The sequence below is a fragment of the Perissodus microlepis genome, chromosome 13, assembly GCF_051167445.1.
Source record: "Perissodus microlepis isolate ML-2025 ecotype Zambia chromosome 13, ASM5116744v1, whole genome shotgun sequence".
NCBI classification, from domain to species: domain Eukaryota; kingdom Metazoa; phylum Chordata; class Actinopteri; order Cichliformes; family Cichlidae; genus Perissodus; species Perissodus microlepis.
The window spans coordinates 22,779,378-22,798,479 of NC_140473.1; the positions used below are offsets into that span (position 1 = coordinate 22,779,378).

At 39.0% G+C, this 19,102-nt stretch overlaps 1 protein-coding gene across 2 annotated transcripts in view; it reads right to left on the bottom strand.

Moving 5' to 3' along the window:
- srbd1 (S1 RNA binding domain 1) overlaps positions 1-19,102 on the bottom strand; it is a 53,111-nt gene that overhangs the window by 17,460 nt on the left and 16,549 nt on the right. Inside the window, exons 14-16 of one of the 2 annotated variants that reach the window (XM_084948316.1) lie at positions 18,992-19,099; positions 5,561-5,652; positions 3,241-3,323 (exon numbers count right to left, since the gene is read on the bottom strand). In XM_084948316.1, the coding sequence (XP_084804442.1) occupies positions 3,241-3,323; positions 5,561-5,652; positions 18,992-19,099 (283 nt within the window). The remainder of the gene's footprint in view (positions 1-3,240; positions 3,324-5,560; positions 5,653-18,991; positions 19,100-19,102) is intronic. The other variant, XM_084948315.1, reaches the window with a different exon arrangement.

The window sequence follows — 19,102 nt, forward strand, 5'->3', positions numbered from 1 at the left end:
TTTCTTCCTGTTAAAAGGAAGTTCTTCTTTCCCAGTGTCACCAAAGTGCTTGTTCACAAGGGGTCAAGGGGTTTTCAGTTTCAGTTTTAATATGTGACAATATTGTGCAGGCTCATGAAGAGGTACAGGATTAAGTTACTTTACTTATTGTTGTACAAAAGTATTAAACAGTTACGTTACTGTTAAAAGTTCCAGGGAAAACACTTCCTAGGTTACTTTTGTGCTTACATTTGACTTATGCTGTGTCACTATATACAATGCTGTGTCACTAGTATTGCACTATAATGCTGCTGGCGGCACCTTGTGGCAACAGATTCACACTTTCGATGGCATCAATGACAGTGGCTCAATAGAAAAGACGTACAGAAAATGCCCTTGAGTTTGTTCACACTTATAAATGCTGCCTAGAAGCTGCGATCAGTATTTTTTTTTCTACATCCTTATAAATATCATTATCTCAGATTTCCTTGAAATATTGCACTATAATTTTGAGGTTGTATTACCCACTCCTAACACGTTGTAGTATTTGAAAGAAAACATGAAATTAAAGGAAGGCAGATGAAGGGCATTAGTTCAGGAGTGTGAAGAGTTTTACAAAAAGTTAGAATTGGAAGAGAAAAACAATCAACAAAGGTGAGGGGAAGAATGACAGTTTCTTTAATATCCGGCTGGCGGGTAATGTTTTCTTACACAGCAGTGTGCGTCTGTGTGTGTGTATTTTCCAGTAGTTCATTTCACATCCCTGGGGATTTCCCAGCTGTCAACAGACCATAGCTACATAAAAAGGTAACTGACAGATGGAGGTCTGGTTCAAAGGAAAGTTAGTGTCTAATTATTAAAGAACAGAAGACTCCAGCAATGTTTACACACTTATTTTTCTGTACTGTGCCGATGTGTAAGTAGTCTTTTAAATGTCAGTGTTCTGTTAAAGCTAATGACACTGGCTCCTCATTCTGACATGTTTCTGGCTTTTCAGCATTCAAAAAAAAAAAAAGGAAAACTGTCAGCCAGCGGATCCACAGTGAAAACAGCGTTCCCACCCCAATACTTGCGTCCAATCTGATTTTAATGGGCCTCACTTCTTTAGCCCTCAGCTCATTTCCGCCTTTCCCTCAGAGCTGTCACTCACTGGGTCAGCAGGGAGAGAGAAAGCGAGCGCATGCTGTGCCAGCTGTCTAGAGTTACATCTACCCTTATGCTTTTTGGGTCTAATGGCAATAAACTTTCCGAAAGCTCAAAAGGCCATATAAAAGAACTTGCTAGAAAACAAACGCATGCATGACTGCCCTATTCTCACATATATACATTCACGTATACACCAATGCAAATGTATGCACACACATTACATACTGACTCTGAAAAAGGATGGGGAGGAAAGTGTGTATGCTTTGCGTGAGCTCATACGCAGGTCAAGATGATGTCCCATCTCATATCTGTCAGCACCCAGAGTTTATTTACTCGGTAAGATTAGCATTTGTTGACCTAGTCACATGATCTGAGAGCGGGAGGTGCAGAACCCTGAGCACCCTAGAGAGTCAAGATCAGGACGTGATGAGAGACACGGGCCTGTGACCTAACACACACAGCCATGCACACAATCATTTGAACAATATGACCTCCTCCTTTTACTTTCAAATGTTAAATTTTTCCCATCATTCCTTTACTTTGACTTTTGTCACCCTCTGCTGTTCTTTTTAACCCCCCTCCCTCCCTTCTCTTCTTCCACTGGTGAATTCTTTTTCTTAACACTGAAATATTAGCCAAAGCAACACATGAAAATGCTTCTTACGCTCCTTAAATGACAGCTCTTGAAATAACCTTGATAAAAGATATCAGTATATTACTTAGTTACAATTTACCCTGTATAATACTGACTTAGTGAGCAGAAACCTCCTCTCAGCAGATAAACAGCACCTCATCTGTTAGTTGATGAATGAAAAACCAACTGATAACAACTTCAGTCTCCTTTTTACTAAGCCAAAAGCAAAAATTCTTTTTTATCAATGACAAAAATATCTGCTTTTTTAGCAATTAAAATTAAATTAAATTAAAAGTTAATCAAAATAAACTGAGTCCTACGGTGCATCAATTCTTCTCTCTCATCATTTCCCAGTGATTAAATGGGCTTCACATTTCTATTACAAAGAGGAATTCCACCAATTTAACACTAGACCTGAAAACTCACTCAGCCTTACAGTACATCAGCTCTTCTCTCTCATCACTGCCCAATAATTAAATGGTCCTCACATCTTTATCAGGAACAGGAATTCTACCAATTTAACAATATAACTGAAAAACAACTGCTGCAAAAAAGCACTACATGTTCTGCAGTTTACACCCTCTCTTCTACCTGCTTTAACTATATCCAATAAAGCCTTAAAAAGAACTTTATTATTACTTTTTTTTTTTGTAGTACATAGCATCTAACACTGGATCCATCATGTACAGCTGACAGTCGTTTATTGTGACCTTATTGTATTTGCCTGTGTCATCCTCGTTCCTTTCCGTTTTCTACTTATTTCCATCTCCTCATAGCCTTTTCTTCCAAGACTACATGGAGAACAATACTGCATTCATAGCTGATGCTAACAGTAAGCTCACTGACATAATGCTCAGATTGCCTTTCTCGCACAATTACATACCCACTCGCAATGCAGAAAACCAACACTGAGCCAACTCCTGCTTCATACACATGCATGCACACACACACAGACAGACACTGGAAAGAGTATAAAAGAGTTGGCAGTGCACACAAACGGACAGAGAACGGCAATTAAACAAGCAAAAACAAATGTCCAAACATACGTCATGCCTGATCTCCATTAATTGAATTAGTCATCCTTAGCATCATCTGTTGACACAGCTCTCAGCCAAGTTTATCTTCTTTATCCCTGCTTGCCTGTTTTGCCTTTTTTCCTCATCCCTCTCATCGCTTTTTCTTTTTAGGACTCAGTTACGTTTCTGCTCTCTTGGTTTTGCCTAAAAGATAAATGTCGCACCTAAACTCTAGTAACAAGCAACTTGTGCTTTGGAGGATGAAAGGATAGAAATGCAAATGCATGATTACATTATTGTTGGTATGAAATATTTGATCTGGACTCTCCTAAAAAGACCATCTTTGATAACTAAAGTAAATATGAAACATAAAAATAAAAATAAACATAAGTGCCTTATTGTACACTTGGAATATTTGTCTTCAATGACAAAAGCAGACAATCAAAAAGCTAAAAGCTAACTTACCTGATATGTTCCAATGCCTATGTGTTTGGGATCAATCTTCACAAGCTCAGCCAGCGGATCTTGGACACGTCTTCCAATCGACACTGCCATCACACACACACAGACACACACACACACATAAGATACCTCTATGTCTCATGGGAATCCGTGGTTTGTGTTTTTCATAAACTTGGTATTTGACTCACAGTTATTGAATATGCAAATCCATAGTAGTATGCGTAATTACTCAATATGCTAATTGTCTGCATATTACTGTGTTGGCCTGAGGGCAGGCCAAACCTAATTGTCATTCCTCCACCCCCACTAATAATAATTAAAGCTGGCATTCAGCTGGAGTTGCTGCACCTGTCATTTAGCTTGCTGATAGACGTTTGAGCCATGAACCTTTAAAAACACCAATTTATCCACTTCTGTGCCCTCTGGCAAAAACAGTCAAACGTAGCACACAAACAAATACACAATACTCCTCAACCAACGTTGGGTTTGTTTTATGACAGAGTCTTTAAGGCTTAGGTCACATGTCTTTTCTGATTTTCTAAATGACAAAGAGAAAAATGACAATAATCTTATTCACATACACACGGCATTTCCCCACGAGCACACACCGAGCGGAGAAGAATAACACAACCAATCAATTGTGTACTTACATAACCATGGGCAAGACAAAGGGGATGCCAGCTCTGGGCGTTACCGTACACTGTTATGTCTTTTCCATTTATATAATTTTTAAAAAGAGAAAAAGCAATATATACATAAATATTTTTAGTAGTTTGAGTTTCCTTAAAAAATAGAACTTAAAAAACTGCTATACTCCCCAAACTTTGGCATCACAACACAATTATGACCAACGATTTGCTCATCCATTGATCAATTTCAGGGAACAGTTTGTCCCTTCATTTGTCCTTCCTTTCCTGCCCTATCCACCGTTTTGTGTATGTAGTATGCTGCATGGGATGCATCAGATTCTGATCTTTGAGGTGGAAAAGGCAGACAAAGGGAAGAATAGGATGTAAGAGAGGGAGTATGTCTGGAATCAATGGTCCTCCTCTCTCTCCTCTGGCTGCGGCAGGAGCCTGCTGCCTGAGATAATATTTAGACAGGGATGGAGTTTCAACCCTAGCCTTGCTCAGTACACCACCAAAACTCTCCTATACTCTTTCCATTTAACCCGTCTCTAACCCCCCCCACTCTGAAGGGAGGTTATTTGTAAATGGAGTCCAGCAGAACTCTCCAGCACTTATTGAAAGTTTATGAGCCAAATACAGTACTACAAAAATGGGAAGCAATGAAGAGCACAACAACTGACGAAGGCCCTGGCCAGACACATTACTCAGGAGAAAACGGAGACATCCAGCCTTCTGGTGAGACACTGATGATGCGGCTGCACAGTTTTTGTTGCAGAGCATGAACTGAGAAAGAAAATGAACTGCTCGCACTCCTCTCAAACGTCATTACTCTCCATCAGATCATGAGCTGAAAAAACTTGATTACAACAGGCCAACTTTTAAAGAGATGCAGCATGTCTGCAATGAGTGACTGGAAACCAGTTAGTGACAGCAGTCCTCTGATCAGAGGGGAGACGGGAGGAGCAGAAATAAGTGGAACAAAAACAGTAATCCCTGGGAATGGGTAAAATATTACCTATTACCACTAGGTGTCCCTAATCTCACAATAATCAGTGTAATAAGTCAAAACACCCCCCTGCATACAGTGTTACACAGCCATTCATTTAGACTAAGGCAATAGCAAAGATACCCCCGAAAGGCAAAACAGACACACACTGTTATTCATGGTGTCGAGGCTTAGCATCCAAATATAAATTCAGTAGATTTCTTGAGGTTTTCGTTATGGGTATAAATATGGCTCTCTGCAAGTGCTCTGTGCTGCTGACCACAGGATACTAGTGAGGAATAATCCAGCCTTGGCTGATTTATGGTTTTTATAGAGGAAGTCTGCTGGAAACATTTATTCTCCCAAACTCAGTGTGATTCCTTTATATTCTACTGTGTTTTCAATGACGTAGTATGTGCAGAGAGTTAGGAAGAATTGGCAAGGGAGGCAGAGAGGTAAAGCAAAGTTAGGGCGACAGAGGAGAACCAAAAAGCAATGCCAGAAATTCAATGACGTGTGAAAGCATTATGCAAAAAAAAAAAAAAAAAGGTGGAAAATAAAACTGAAGCTGAAACCAGTGGACATACAGCTATTCCTGACTTACCAAATTTCCAACCTTATTCATATTACTATCCACAAAAACAACACATTAAACCAGGAAAAATCTACTTGCTACTTGACAACAATCAAGCTTTGCAGCTTGGTGTACCTGCACTCCTAAGGTTAGGGTCCAGGTCTGGCATCTCTTGGACTGCCTCGGGACTCACACTGTAGATGGATGCTCCTGCCTCATTGGTTATACTAGGGAAGATATGGGAAAGAAAGAAAAGTAAGAGTTAGACAAGTAAAGGATGGCTTTGGGAAGATACTGGCAGAGATGTACAAAGGAAAAAGGGAAAACATACAGGTTCGACAGTGGGGGGGAAGGTAAAAAAGAGGTGAGAAAGATGGGTTTGATTAGGGAGAAAATTGTGAGTTAAGGAGAGGGAGGAGGAAACTAATTAAAACAGCTATTACTACTTGAGAGATCATCATAATTAAACATGCCTTACATCTTTAATAATGTACTTGAAAAGTCCTTAAAACAGTTACTTTATTTGACTCTAGTAACCCCCTTTGTAGCCATGACAAGCCAAAATAGCATCATGACTAGTAGTCCTGCACCCTTAACATTAAGATCTCAGTTACAGTCTTTCAAATGCCTTTAAGTATTCTGACACTTGGCAGCAGGTGTAAAAAACAACTTGCACTCCAAATGCATGTATGAGTCACTGCCTCATGTACCTATGAATACTTAACATGTTCAGAAGAAGTTAGCGAGTCAGTTAGGTGATTGAGTCAATTTTCCCACTGTATGGTATGCACTTTAGGCAACTATAAATTCACAACCATACATTTTTCTGCATATATGATTCAGAGTACGGTCACTTTTCCACACTGAACTCTCACAAAAGAAAGTGTGACTCAGTGGTAAGATACAGAACCTCTTTACAGCAAATCGTGTGGCACCTCTGCCATCTAGTGGTAGTTTTGGTGCACTGTTTGCCAGCCTCTATAGAGTATTACTATAGACCAGGGATGTCAAACTCACTTAACCTCGTGAGCCACACACAGCCTATTTTAATCTTAAGTGAGGCCTAGAAATGCTACTTCTCTTTCTGTCAGTGTAAAGACACATAACTAAACATTTAATCCCTGAGATGTCTCACAATAGCAAAAAGAAGTGCAATTTCAACAGCACGCTTCATTTTTCTACACGATAAATGTGTGAAATTACAGAAAAATTAATAATTTTACAGACTGTCCTTTATTTATAAATCTAAAAGTTTTTGTTCATTCACAAAAAATGTAAAATTTATATAACATAAAGTGACAAACATAAACTTTTCTGTCATTTATTAGTTTATGTATTACTTAATTACTTTTGTGCATTATAAGTGTCAAAGGGGTAGGTCTATATCACTAGGGAACAAAAGGAAAAGCTGTTAATGTAATCAAAATACAATTAAAAGTTCAAAATGCTGCATTCATTCACATTTTCCAAAGCCATGTCAGGACTGAGTCATGATGTCAGACATACCAAGTTTCAACTAAGTCCTAAGTAATATAATTCTGCCCAGTTATCTATAAATTTAAGTAACATTAAAAAAAATCAATTTACATGTTGCTGCAGAAAGAAAATCATTAGAATTATGCATAGGATATATAAAGTTAGAAAATAAAACCAACAGTCTGCCTTAATATTTCACATAATTAACCATTAAATAAACTTTTAACGACTCAACTGAAGTCAAGGTCTTTGACAATTCCAGTATTCTTGTTATATTTCATATATATCTTATAATTAAATTACTGGCAATATAAGGTTAACATGCTACGAATTATACAATTTCCCTGTTAATGCATTCAGTCGAAAGTAGGCTGCTTATCATCCATCACCACACATGCAAGATGGTGGTACAACAAAGCCACTGATACCCGTGTTAATGTTGGTGACACACAAATGAAACTGCCAAATTGTTTAGTCCTCCTATTCTCTTGAGGGAGACTTGGAGAAAGAAAGAAGGGGGAGTTCCCTCAGGGCTAACCAATATGACAAGAGGGTCGTCCCCTCCCCTATGTCCAAAACTAAGGTCTTCCATAGTGTGCTCACACACACAAACACACATGCGTGCACATATACTATCCCAGAGGCCTGGACCTTGCTACAACAACCTTGCCAATTATAAGTATCTCATTAATGAGGAGTGGCAGAGGCCGTCTGATGAGAATCGCATTTAAATTAACTTGTCTGTTCACCCTCCCTTTTTCTTTCTCCTTCCCAATATCTTTATTCAGCCCTTTCTCCATTACACTGTTCTTTTTGTTAACCTCCCATCCATTGCGCTGACAGCTGACATATCGCCATGGTGACACTACTAACGAGCAATGGCACATGACCTTCAAGGAGGTCAAAACAAAGCTGGTCATTAACCTGACACACATGGGTTCGCGCAGAAACATGCAGGCTTGCAGAGACACAAATTTACATGGTAGGTAATGCAGATTAAGACCGAAGATTTCGCTTATATGAACAAAATCATTCACTATACCTAAATCTCAATTTTCCAACAGCAAATGCAAAGGGCCAAATAATTATATATGTATTTATATACATATGAATGTGTATTTCCCAACCCTGATCTCTCTCTCTGCCCCCAAAACAGAGTGGGCAGGTCAATGAGGTGTAGCACCTACATCGTTTGTTTCTCAAGAATAATTACAACAAGAGAGAGAGAGATGCTGTAGACAGAGTGAAAAAAAATGATGGTACAATGAAGCATACACAGGACATATGAAAGTTGAGAATAGGGTGAGAGAAGAAAGCAAGGCCACCAGCCCCTGTCACGTCTGACTTAATTAAGGCTGCTGCTGGGGCATCTGGGTAACCACTGTCATAGATACAGCTCTGAGCCCTCATCGCCATAGCATCTATGACTGCAGCCATAGTGGGGGGATCGCCCTGGCAGCCAGCAGAAGGTCATCTGTGGTTGGATGGTGGATGAATGGACAGATAACACACACACACTCACTCACTCTCTCTCTTTTGTATACAAAGTCAGTGGTTGCCTCTTGGTGTGAAGCAATGATTTCTGGCCCTGTAGGGATATCTTCCACTCGCATGTTCATTTGCTCTCTTAATTGTACACAAACATAAATATAGACTTGCCTTTAGCCATGCCCTTTCCTGGGGGAAAGTCACAAACTCAATGGTCCACACACACACACACACACACACACACACACACACACACACACACACACACACTATGACTTGCATCCTGCTACTCCTCAAGAAAAAACAGAACTGTTATTAGCCACAAAGCCCCAACTCAACAACTTGAAGAAAGGGATGCTGTAACTGAATATCTGTCTATTTAGATGTTTGTTGTTTAGGCCCTATGGTTTTATATTTCACCAGTCTGATATTTCTCTTTTTAATTTGGAAATACCCTTACACTTGAGATGCTTCAGTTCACATAATTGTTGCCAATTTTGGAACGTTTTATACCAATTTTATGGTTTTTTTCATAAAAGGAATCAATGACAAAAATCAGTAGACAGGAGTGCTTTGCCTCTCACACTTAAAGGAGCTGTAGCACCGACAGTCCGCGCACAGTCAATTACCAGCAGGTGCAGTCACTTAAGAGAGTAAATCAAGTAAAACATGCCTAGTAAAGAATATATACAATATATATGTGTAAAATACATAATATGACCAAATGCTGATGAATAAATCCCCCAAAACTGATTCTGTTTATCTGGATGTAGAATTTTCAGTGGGAGAAATGATGAATTTAAAAAAGCATTCTGTGTGCTGCAAAGATTAAGAACTTTGAAATCACTGATTTTGTAATTCAGCTGGACAACTAACCTAAACCTACATCCAAAGCAGAGATATTTTTTAGAATGAAGATGAGGGATATAACTGCCAAAAGTCAGTCACTTGAATTCAGCAAGCATTTCACTTGCTTAAAAGAGATCCCATATAGAAGGCGAGTGTAGGTGGCTGCAATCTGCTGCTTAATATGCAAAAGAAAGCAGCAAAGGGTACTGATCTCCAATACCTTTCTTTCTGTGTTAATGATACCCAGTCAAGCTGAAGTAGAAACCTTCTTATTTACTGCTTTATTTAAATATGGTAAGGAAAAGAGAACACAAACTTTGTTGCCCAAATATGTCTAACCTGGACCGTGTTTTCTATTCCAGCAACTGTGTTTGTGTTCAAGATACTTGGATTGGCCTCATTTTATTGCCTCAGAATGAGCTGTAACATCAGATGTTGTCACCCAAAAATAAATTTGCACGCGCACGCACACACACACACACAAAAACACACAGTAAGTTTCTCTGTCCCAGCTGCTCAAACAGCTTCGTTCCATTGTTCAGTCAGCTGCAAAGCTTGACCTGAGGGAGACAAATTGAGGGATGCGCCATATCGCGCTCTGTCTCTCTCTCTCTCTCCCTCTCTCTCTCACACACGCACACACACACGTCGGTTCTGAAGACAATGACATTTTTCACAGAGAAAAGCGTCCAAATGGCAGGTGTCAGAGGCCGTCAGTCTCTTTCGAGGCGCTAGAAGGCAGGCAGCCGAACGCACACACACATAAACTCCAACTGCCAGTGTGAGGCATGTCTGAAAAGAGCAAAGCCTCACAGACACTCACGTCAATCTGGTAGCAGGAAAGGCCTGCACTTGTGTCATACACGAAAGCATACACAACCACATGCAAACACGCAATACACACATGGCATGTCACACACATTCATCACACATTTTTGTCACGCAAGACTATTGTAGGGAACAGTGTAGCCCTAAGGTGAAACGTGGGGAAGAAGGGACCGAGGCTGGCCACCAGTGAGCACGGTGGGAGGAGCGACAGGCCTGTGGCTCCTCAGAATGAAAGTGGCAGATATTTACTGTCCACCACCTGCAAATGCCAAGTCCTCCACCCAACCCAAACCATCTGTGACTATGTTAAGCTAAAAAAGTCCAAATAAACCTTCTTCAAAAAACAATACTGCTTGAATTATTTGTTTTTTTTACAAGCCATTTACTTCAGTAATGGAAAGAGCAAAATATCTCCAAGAGCTCCGTGAGGATGAAAAGAAAGAGAGCAACAAAAAGCTTCCTGCTTTGTGCCAAAAAGAAAGGGCAAACGAGATCAAATGAAAAAGCTGTGAAGAGCACAGAAGGTGGGCACAGATGTCACAGTGCTTTTCATGCCCTTTAGACTTTTACACTTTGACGGGCAAAAGGTTTCAAGGAAAAAGTAGAAAGTAGCTATCCCACTATTATTAACACATAAGTCATGCCATCATAATTCATATCAAATTCAATTAATTCTTCTTTCAGATCTCAATCATTTTTTGTTTCATTAAAAAAAGTATGGTAACACTGTGACTGATTAGAAGAAATGTCTACTATCTGCAATACATGAATGCATTTTTACTTTATACATAATAACAGACAATACACATTCATTTTGCAACTAACTAAACTATTTATTTAACCCATCCTTTTAAGGTTAAACAAATAATAAATATACAGAAAATGTATTTAAGTTGAAACTCTGAAGGTGAGGACGTTTCTTAAATAATCATGATAAATGCAAATGATAATGTTTTTCTTCTGACCTGTAGGTTTTCCACTAGCTAAAGCAACCACATCTCAACCCCACGAGCCACAACCTGTCCACAAAGTATTAAAAGAGAATTTGTTCTGCTATATTTTCTTCTGTCTGAAATGTTTATTCAATACTTCCACCATTTTCTGCATCAGACTCAATTCATTATGAATTGTAAGGCAAAGACATAACCTCTTTGTTTACCCGTGGGTTTATTTTCCTCTTCTAATATGAAGATGCACCCCAAAGCCAAGCTGAGGCCTTTCCATGCCTCTAAATCCATCTGTCCCTCTGCACCACCTCCTACCCAACCTTCAATGGGGCCTGAGTGCCTGGATGTCACTCAGTCATCGCTTGTCCTGCCACTGTATGTTCATCACTCTCTCAGCTTGGCCCTGGGAGCATGCCTGGACACAGGACATGACAGGGGATACACATACCCGCACCCACATACAGTCATAAATACAGTCTCCACCACTCTCCTCCAGGTCCATCAGTAGCAAGTAATAATGATCTCATCCCAACAGGAGCGAGCCAGAGGGCAAGACAGTCAAGGACTTAATGTAAGCATGCCTGTGTGCCAGGGCAAACAGAGGCTGTTATTAGACACTGCTATTTGACTTTCTCTTCCCGTGCTTGTGTCGATCTCATCTACAGAATGAACCATTTAAGGAAAAATAATGACTAGCACGAGAAAGAGAAACGGCATAATACTTTTATCAACTAAAAGTACAACTTTGACAAAACCCACAGCTCAACGACAAGTCAGAAATGGCAAAAAAAGAGATTCAATTATAATAAACTGTAGCAAAAGTCACCATATAGCCAAAGTAGTTTTATTAAGACAGAGCAACACAAAAAACTATTTAATTTTAACACACTGCAATTTATCAGGTCATTTATTCAATGCAACAGGACTGGTGGTTGGAGTTGTGACATGTAGGCCCGCAGGATCTGATTGTGTGTTTATGAAAAAGGATAAGAGGGTCAGTCATCCCATTGCCTTGAGGAGCGACAGAGAAAGTGGTCAAGAAATTGGATGTCGTTTCTGTTTGCCTTTAGCAGTGGTCAGAGTGCGTGTGTATCATCACAGTTGCCCAAAGATCTCCCTAACCTTACCCCACATATTCTTGCCCTCTGATATAATAACATCAACCTATTAGAGCCAAACACTGTCAACTTGTCAGCCTTCATGCTCAAAGCTCAAAACATGCAAAACAGTGAAATGCAATGGTAAATGTATCACAGTTCAGTCGTAACACTGTGAAAACAGGAAGTGTTTAAAACTGACCTGCTGATCAAATTTAAGCACAATATTTTTGCACTGAACCCTCTCAGCTTTTTGTCATTTGTAAACCTCAGTCCAATTCACTGTGCGTGCGTGCATTCGTGCATGTCTTTCCTACCAATAAGATTCCCTCACAAAAATCTGGAAACCACCTGACGAAAGTGACAGAGACCACTGTCGTGTCATATCACCAAGCACAACGCTACATCACACCAACACACAAACATTTCCACTCGAGCATCTGTCAGGCCCGTGTTGTGCACCTTTGTGAGCTTTGACAAAGCCTGCATGCTCTATCAGTGTTAAAGCACAATGACAGCTGAGGTCAAGCTGCTCTAGCCAGGCAAGTAGGAGAAAGAAAGACACACGCACACATACTGAGCAGTGAGCTAGCAAAGAGCAGGTGTTAATGACAATGCCCAGGCAATCAGAGCAGATGCACTCTGGCACATACTACACACCTAAACTCACATCTATACAGACCTTTAGGTCACCTACAACCTAGAAAATAATTTACTCAACTCAGATATTTGGAGCTTCCTTCTAATGTGTCCCAGAATGATGTCCAGCAGGAGGTCTTAACATTATCCGGGCACAGCTATATGGCAAGTAACCTAATGTGCATTCAGTGAGGGCCATCATCGCCACAGACAAACCTTGTCAGCTTAATATTACCTCATGCTGTATAATTTCCTGCAGGATACTGGTCATCCATAGAGGCATTGTTCAAGCTTAATCATGCAAGGTTACTGTGTGGTGAATCTTATAGGACTATGAAGAACCAGATTGTGTCATATAATTCTCACATGGCAAAGACAAGAAAAGAAAAATACAGGAAGCAACACTGAAGTCCTTAAAAGCTGTCATACTTAATCCTCCACTGCTAACATCTAAATATATATTTTTTCTTATGATAATCCTGTTTCAATAACCTTGAGTTTTATGCTAGTATATACTCCTTAAACGTCTTTGTACTATGTCAAAACTCACAATCGTCTCTTGAATATAAAAGGTTTTATATAATTTGAATAAAATATTAATTAACATAACAGAGACTATCCGCTTAACTGGTCAACTGGAAGCCAAGTTCGCTCACCATCTTTTTCATTAAATAAAAAAAGAAACAACAAAACAAAATTTAAGAGAACTAGGCCTGAATTATTATGGAGAGTATGTTGAAATCCGACACAAGTATGCACATTGTAGGCAGTTTGTTCAATGTACCTTTGTTAAAAAAAAAGCCTTGTACAGCCACAATGATAGCATCAACCCACCAAAATATTTATGTCATATGCTTATTATGAAAAAAAATTCTGAAAGCAAATCAGTGCTGAAAAAATTAATTAACCGATCAACAAAATATTTATTCAGCAACAATTTTAATAATCACTACTGGTTAATTTCACATTCCAGCCTCTCAAATGTGAAAATTTGTTGCTTTTCTCTATTGAATTACAGAATATTAAACAGCTGAAAGCATAAAATAATGAAAAGATTAATTGCTGTGATAGTATTTCTCCATTTTGAATTTGCTAAAGTTGTGATTATTAAAGAATCAGAATCATTTTTATTTGCCCAAGTTTGTGCACACAAACAAGTAAATTTGCAAAAATAGAAACGTTATATTTAAATAGGCAGTATATACAAATGAGTTATATTTTTTACTTACAGACTTTCAGTAAGTGTAGAACTGAGTAGTGCAATGTGCATATGTGCCTATCACCTTCATATAAAAAGGTACAGTAAGTAGCTTTCGGGGTTATTTATCAGAAAAAAAGAATGTTGTATTCATAGAAATACAATGATTAGTGTGTAATTACATCTTCTAACAAAGTGATGTGGACAAGACGGACATTACCGTTCTGCATAATCGCATTTTATGTATGTGGCTGGATACTGGTCACATATGTTGTACACCTTATAAGTAACTTTATATTTAAAGATCACAAATAGGTCGTTCAAACTATATATAAGTATTTAACATTTGGACATCTATATTTACATCATCAATTTTTCATTCTGTCTTTCTCCCCCTCCACACATGCTCTTTCCTCCCTCATTTCCCCCTCCTCACCTTAAGTCTCATCTCTGGTACTAAAGTTAGAAAATGTGAATAAATATGCTTATCTATCTTGGATATTGTTGCAGTCACTTATTCACTGAAGATAACACATCCGACACTACCATCTCTTAAAAAAACTAACAGTAGGCAGGCTAAACAGCAGCAGCTGGTTATAAGCTAACATCAGCTAATGTAAGGCTCAAGTGTCTTGCAAATTACACTCTCCCTCTGATAAACAGCTTGATAACATTCTCACATAGTTATTCACCAAGTGTCCCTGTAAAACAATGTTTAATCCATTGTTTCACTAAGTTCAGCGAACAGTGGCAAGAACATCATGATTACGAACAGAAAAGCCTGGACACGAGCTTCACTGACTCATCGACTCTTATTGGACTCCTTTCACAAAGTTTTGCAGCCTGTTCCAGAAACAAATAGACATGAGGTAGACAGCGAAGTGACAGGCTTCAGTGCCAGCTAGAGTTGTTTGTCCCACATCAGCCACTGTAGCTAGGTTTATACACTTGAATTGGGAGAGGTAAGAAAACACAATTCAATTGACTGCAATCTGAAATCTACCAATATGGTGAGATTTACACACTGTACCTTTAAAAAAATCAGAAAGAACTACATATATGTTAATAATGGTACTGTGTACTTTTTGTGGCCTAATGAAATTACTCTGTGCACTCCATTGTACATCATTTCTGCGCTATCAGGGAAACAAATAGGGATGACTATTACAGCTGCACAGAATAAAACAAGCTTTCACATCTGTAGCTCCAAAATGACATAAAATGACATAGTCTTACAGACAAAGACTCAAATCTGTGCACTTTTTTCACCGTCTTTGGAAAAGGCCACACTTCTAAAGCATTATGGTGATGCAGAAGATGAAAGTTAGACTTAAACAGGACTAAGGCAAGGAAAACTGCATGCGCGCGCGCGCACACACACACGCACACACACACACACACACAGTCAAAATACAAGTAGGGATGTCCTGCAGGCTGCCATTTCTGGCTGTCATTCCATCTGAGCACTGAGGCAGAAGGACAGAGAGCGAAAGAGAGACAGGCGAGTAGAGAAGACAGGGTGGTGAAGGGTGGGGGTGGTGACACAATGAAGGCTCACAGGGAGACAGGAAGCAGACGGTGCAAATGAGGCCGGGGACTTTAATGAACTACGGCACAGTCAAAGCTGGCAGAAAAAGTGGAGGAAAAGAGAAGAGAGGGGAGGTCTAATTACCAACACATGTGTTTGCAGAGGTACACACAGAGCCAAACAAGCCAGCCCAACCTAATGCCTCTAACGGTATTCTAGTAAAAATATTAAAATACTGGTAATGGCAAACTTTTACTGATTCTATTTAAAATGGTAATGGCATCATAACTAGCAGCAGATGACAAAAAAGCAGGGTGAAAAACAAGGGCCACTAAAGGTATAGCAATGGTAACACAGGGAGAGTCACTCACTTTGTAAATACCCTGAAACCACTATTTTGTCTTCCTGGTTGTTTTCCACCACTGTGATTTGGCTAGCTACGGATTCCTAAAAACCTTCCCACATCTGTCAAGCAAAAACCATTGGGCACCAATTTGGTACCACGTCAGCCTACAAAAGCTCATGCAAACATGCTAAGTATACAAGAAAATAGGTCAACTAATTACTTTGGGGTCATACACAGCCAACACTAAGACCCCTACTGTTTCTTATGCTACACAGCTATTCTACATCACTGTCATCATCCTTGTGGTCACAGTAATGAGTATGTCTTAGTAGCAAGTCAGGGTCAGCTGTGGGTCAACCAGCAGGGGAGTGAGACCCTCACAGTAAACAACCATCACTCCTTGAGGCCAGTTATTCTTTAATCAGCCATGCAATCATTGTCATTCTTCAAGAGATGCTCCTGTCAAATTTGACACAATTAACCAGATATCTTAAAGGAGTATTAAGGAAAAACACATATTACTAATACAGCAGGTATTAGGGATGTTAATCCATTTTAGATCAATAAATGTTGACAACTAGTATATTAACCAACAGGCTAGCTATACCATTTCCCCACCCCTACAACTTTTTTCCATTTGTACCAGGAGAATGACTTCATCCTGCATAGAATGATTTTCCATGCAGCAGGAATGACAGAATAAAAAACATGCAGAAATAAGTGTACTGATATAAAACTGCTGTAACATAAATGTGAAGTATCTCAGTTACACAGTCAATTGGGTTAAAAACCCAATTGAAAAATTACAACTAACTAATTTAAATCAACTCTACCTATTCTGTTAAGATGAGTGGCAAATTATCCAGCCACAGTTATGCCTTTTGGTTGCCGATGGCTACCAAAAGCATCTGGTCAAGAGGCACCTTGCTAAGGGACATTTAACCAAATATTAGTGGGGACGTAAGTATACATTTGACTTTGTGTGGATTAGAAAATATCAAAAATAAATTCTAACTTGAGCACCTAATTCCTGCTTTTTAAAGTCACTAAAAATGTATGTTATCCAATCACCTCACGCTGGGAAAAGAACGGCTCAAAAAAATAATTAAAAGTCCAAAATTACCGTAACAATTACGGACATGATGTGTGTATGTAAACTTATGACCACAACTCTAAATCCCAAAGTACGTGTAATACTGATACTGAACCAACATGTATCCTAGAGTTTTAACACTTTGGAACGAACCACTATTTAAGTATGGGCAGTTTTTGAAAATCTAGGAAAAGGATTCTGCAGGGCCAAAGAATGTTCAACTGAAGTTAAGAAGGGAAAGTCAGGAAAGGGATACATAATGTAAAACAAGGACCAAGGAGAATCAGATTGAGAGAGAAGGGAGCGAAGAGCAGCAAGAGCAGAATGTAGATTTAAATTCTGAAAAACACAAACTGTATTTTAACATCTGTTCTATCTTTTTTTTCCCCATGTCTTATTCATCAACTGTCCAAAGAAACCAGAGTGAGATATAGGACCAGATGATTCTGGAAAGATGTTATCTCTGGACAACAACAACCATTTTTCAATAACTAATGTCAAAACAACAGCTTTCTGTTCTTCTATAGTTCACACACTTGCAAATGCCTTTATTCCTCAAACCATACCAAGTTAAGGCAGACTCTTTACACATGTGCTGCGTACTCAAATGTGATTAATCACATTGAGTAATACAGGACATTCAGCTATCACCACATCAAACAGACATCCGAAGGTTCTTCTGTGTTGTGAAAAGTGTGAATGCCAAACAGCTGCAGCAAAAGAATGAACAAGAAAGGCATTATATCAAGATGTAAAATTTAGCTGCTCTGGAGGTGCTCAAAAGAAAAACCGTCTGTCAGGAAAATAATCAAGTGGACATTAACTTACTAAACGCCTCACTTTCACTGTTTCTGTTCTAAAAAGACGACAGAAAATGTAACATGATAGAAAAAATATGGGCTATTATACCAAAAGCACAACCTTTGAAGTGTGTGTGTGTATGAACTCCAAGGTGCTCAGAAAAAATATATATATATACATAGACATTCACATATCACTTAAAGTCACTTTAGGCTGTGGTCCCACTTCTAACCCCAAGTCAACAAACACACATGGAACTCAGTAGAGAGTGAGCGAGATGGAGCGGGGAGAGGCCAGTGGTTATTATGCTTGGACACAGGTTCTGTGCTGTTATATTCTTAAGTTTGGACTGGGCCTGGTTACAGACACAACTTCAACCACAAAGCGTCTCTTTAATTGGACCAAAGCGTAACAAAGTCCAGATGGCTTTAATGGACAATATTCACTGGAGGACACATTCCTCTTAGTCTTACTCTGCATCTGTGTCCTGCTTTCTCGCTCACGCATATAATGCTCCTCAGTTTTTGTTTTTTATTCTTCTACACTCCTCATCACTGTTCTCCCCCACTGTTAAACTTATTCTGTACCAAGATCATAATAACTTAATAACTTATTAATCATCATAACAATTCCAGATCTTGCTGATACCTCCCCTCTTACTCCTCTTTCATAATGAAAGAGAATACATATCGGCAGTTAAGTTGTATAAACAAATCAAGGATATTTCAATGAATCACTTACTTAAAGGTTTTTTTAATATTTTGGTCCTAAAAATCCTTGGGTGTTTTCTAAGAGTAGGAACCATGACTGCAGTTAGCCTTGGCTTAGCCGAGCAGTGTGGCATGTTTTTTGCAAACACCATAGAGAGGAAAGACAACAGACAAAGTTAACTTTAAAAATAGACAGAACAAATACAGTTGCAGTTATTTGGTTGCAAATATATATTAAACTTTGAATTATTTCAGCACCAGTTCAATTCAGTTTGTTTCTGGTGTTACACAGATTCATAAAGCTTGAGCTTCACTTACTACTATGTAATTTTCCTTTCAGAAAAAAGCACATATCTTGCAAACCATCCAAAAATATCTAAAGGTCCACAGTTTACAGCCTTCTGTTACTGTTTAAGATGCAAATCTTGCAAACCCAAGAAACATTAAACTGTGCAATAGAAGTCAGCCCTCTGGAGAGTCATCTATCAGCCATCTTTTATAAGCATTTATTTCTACTCAGGATAATAAATAAATTACGAACTATTCCAAAGTATACTGGACCTTACCAATAGGACACATCCAGCGGGTGAAAATACCGCCGGGAGATGAGGTCAGCGAAGAAGGACTCTGTTTCCCGACATGCTGTCCCATTGCCAATGACAACCCTACTACAGCTA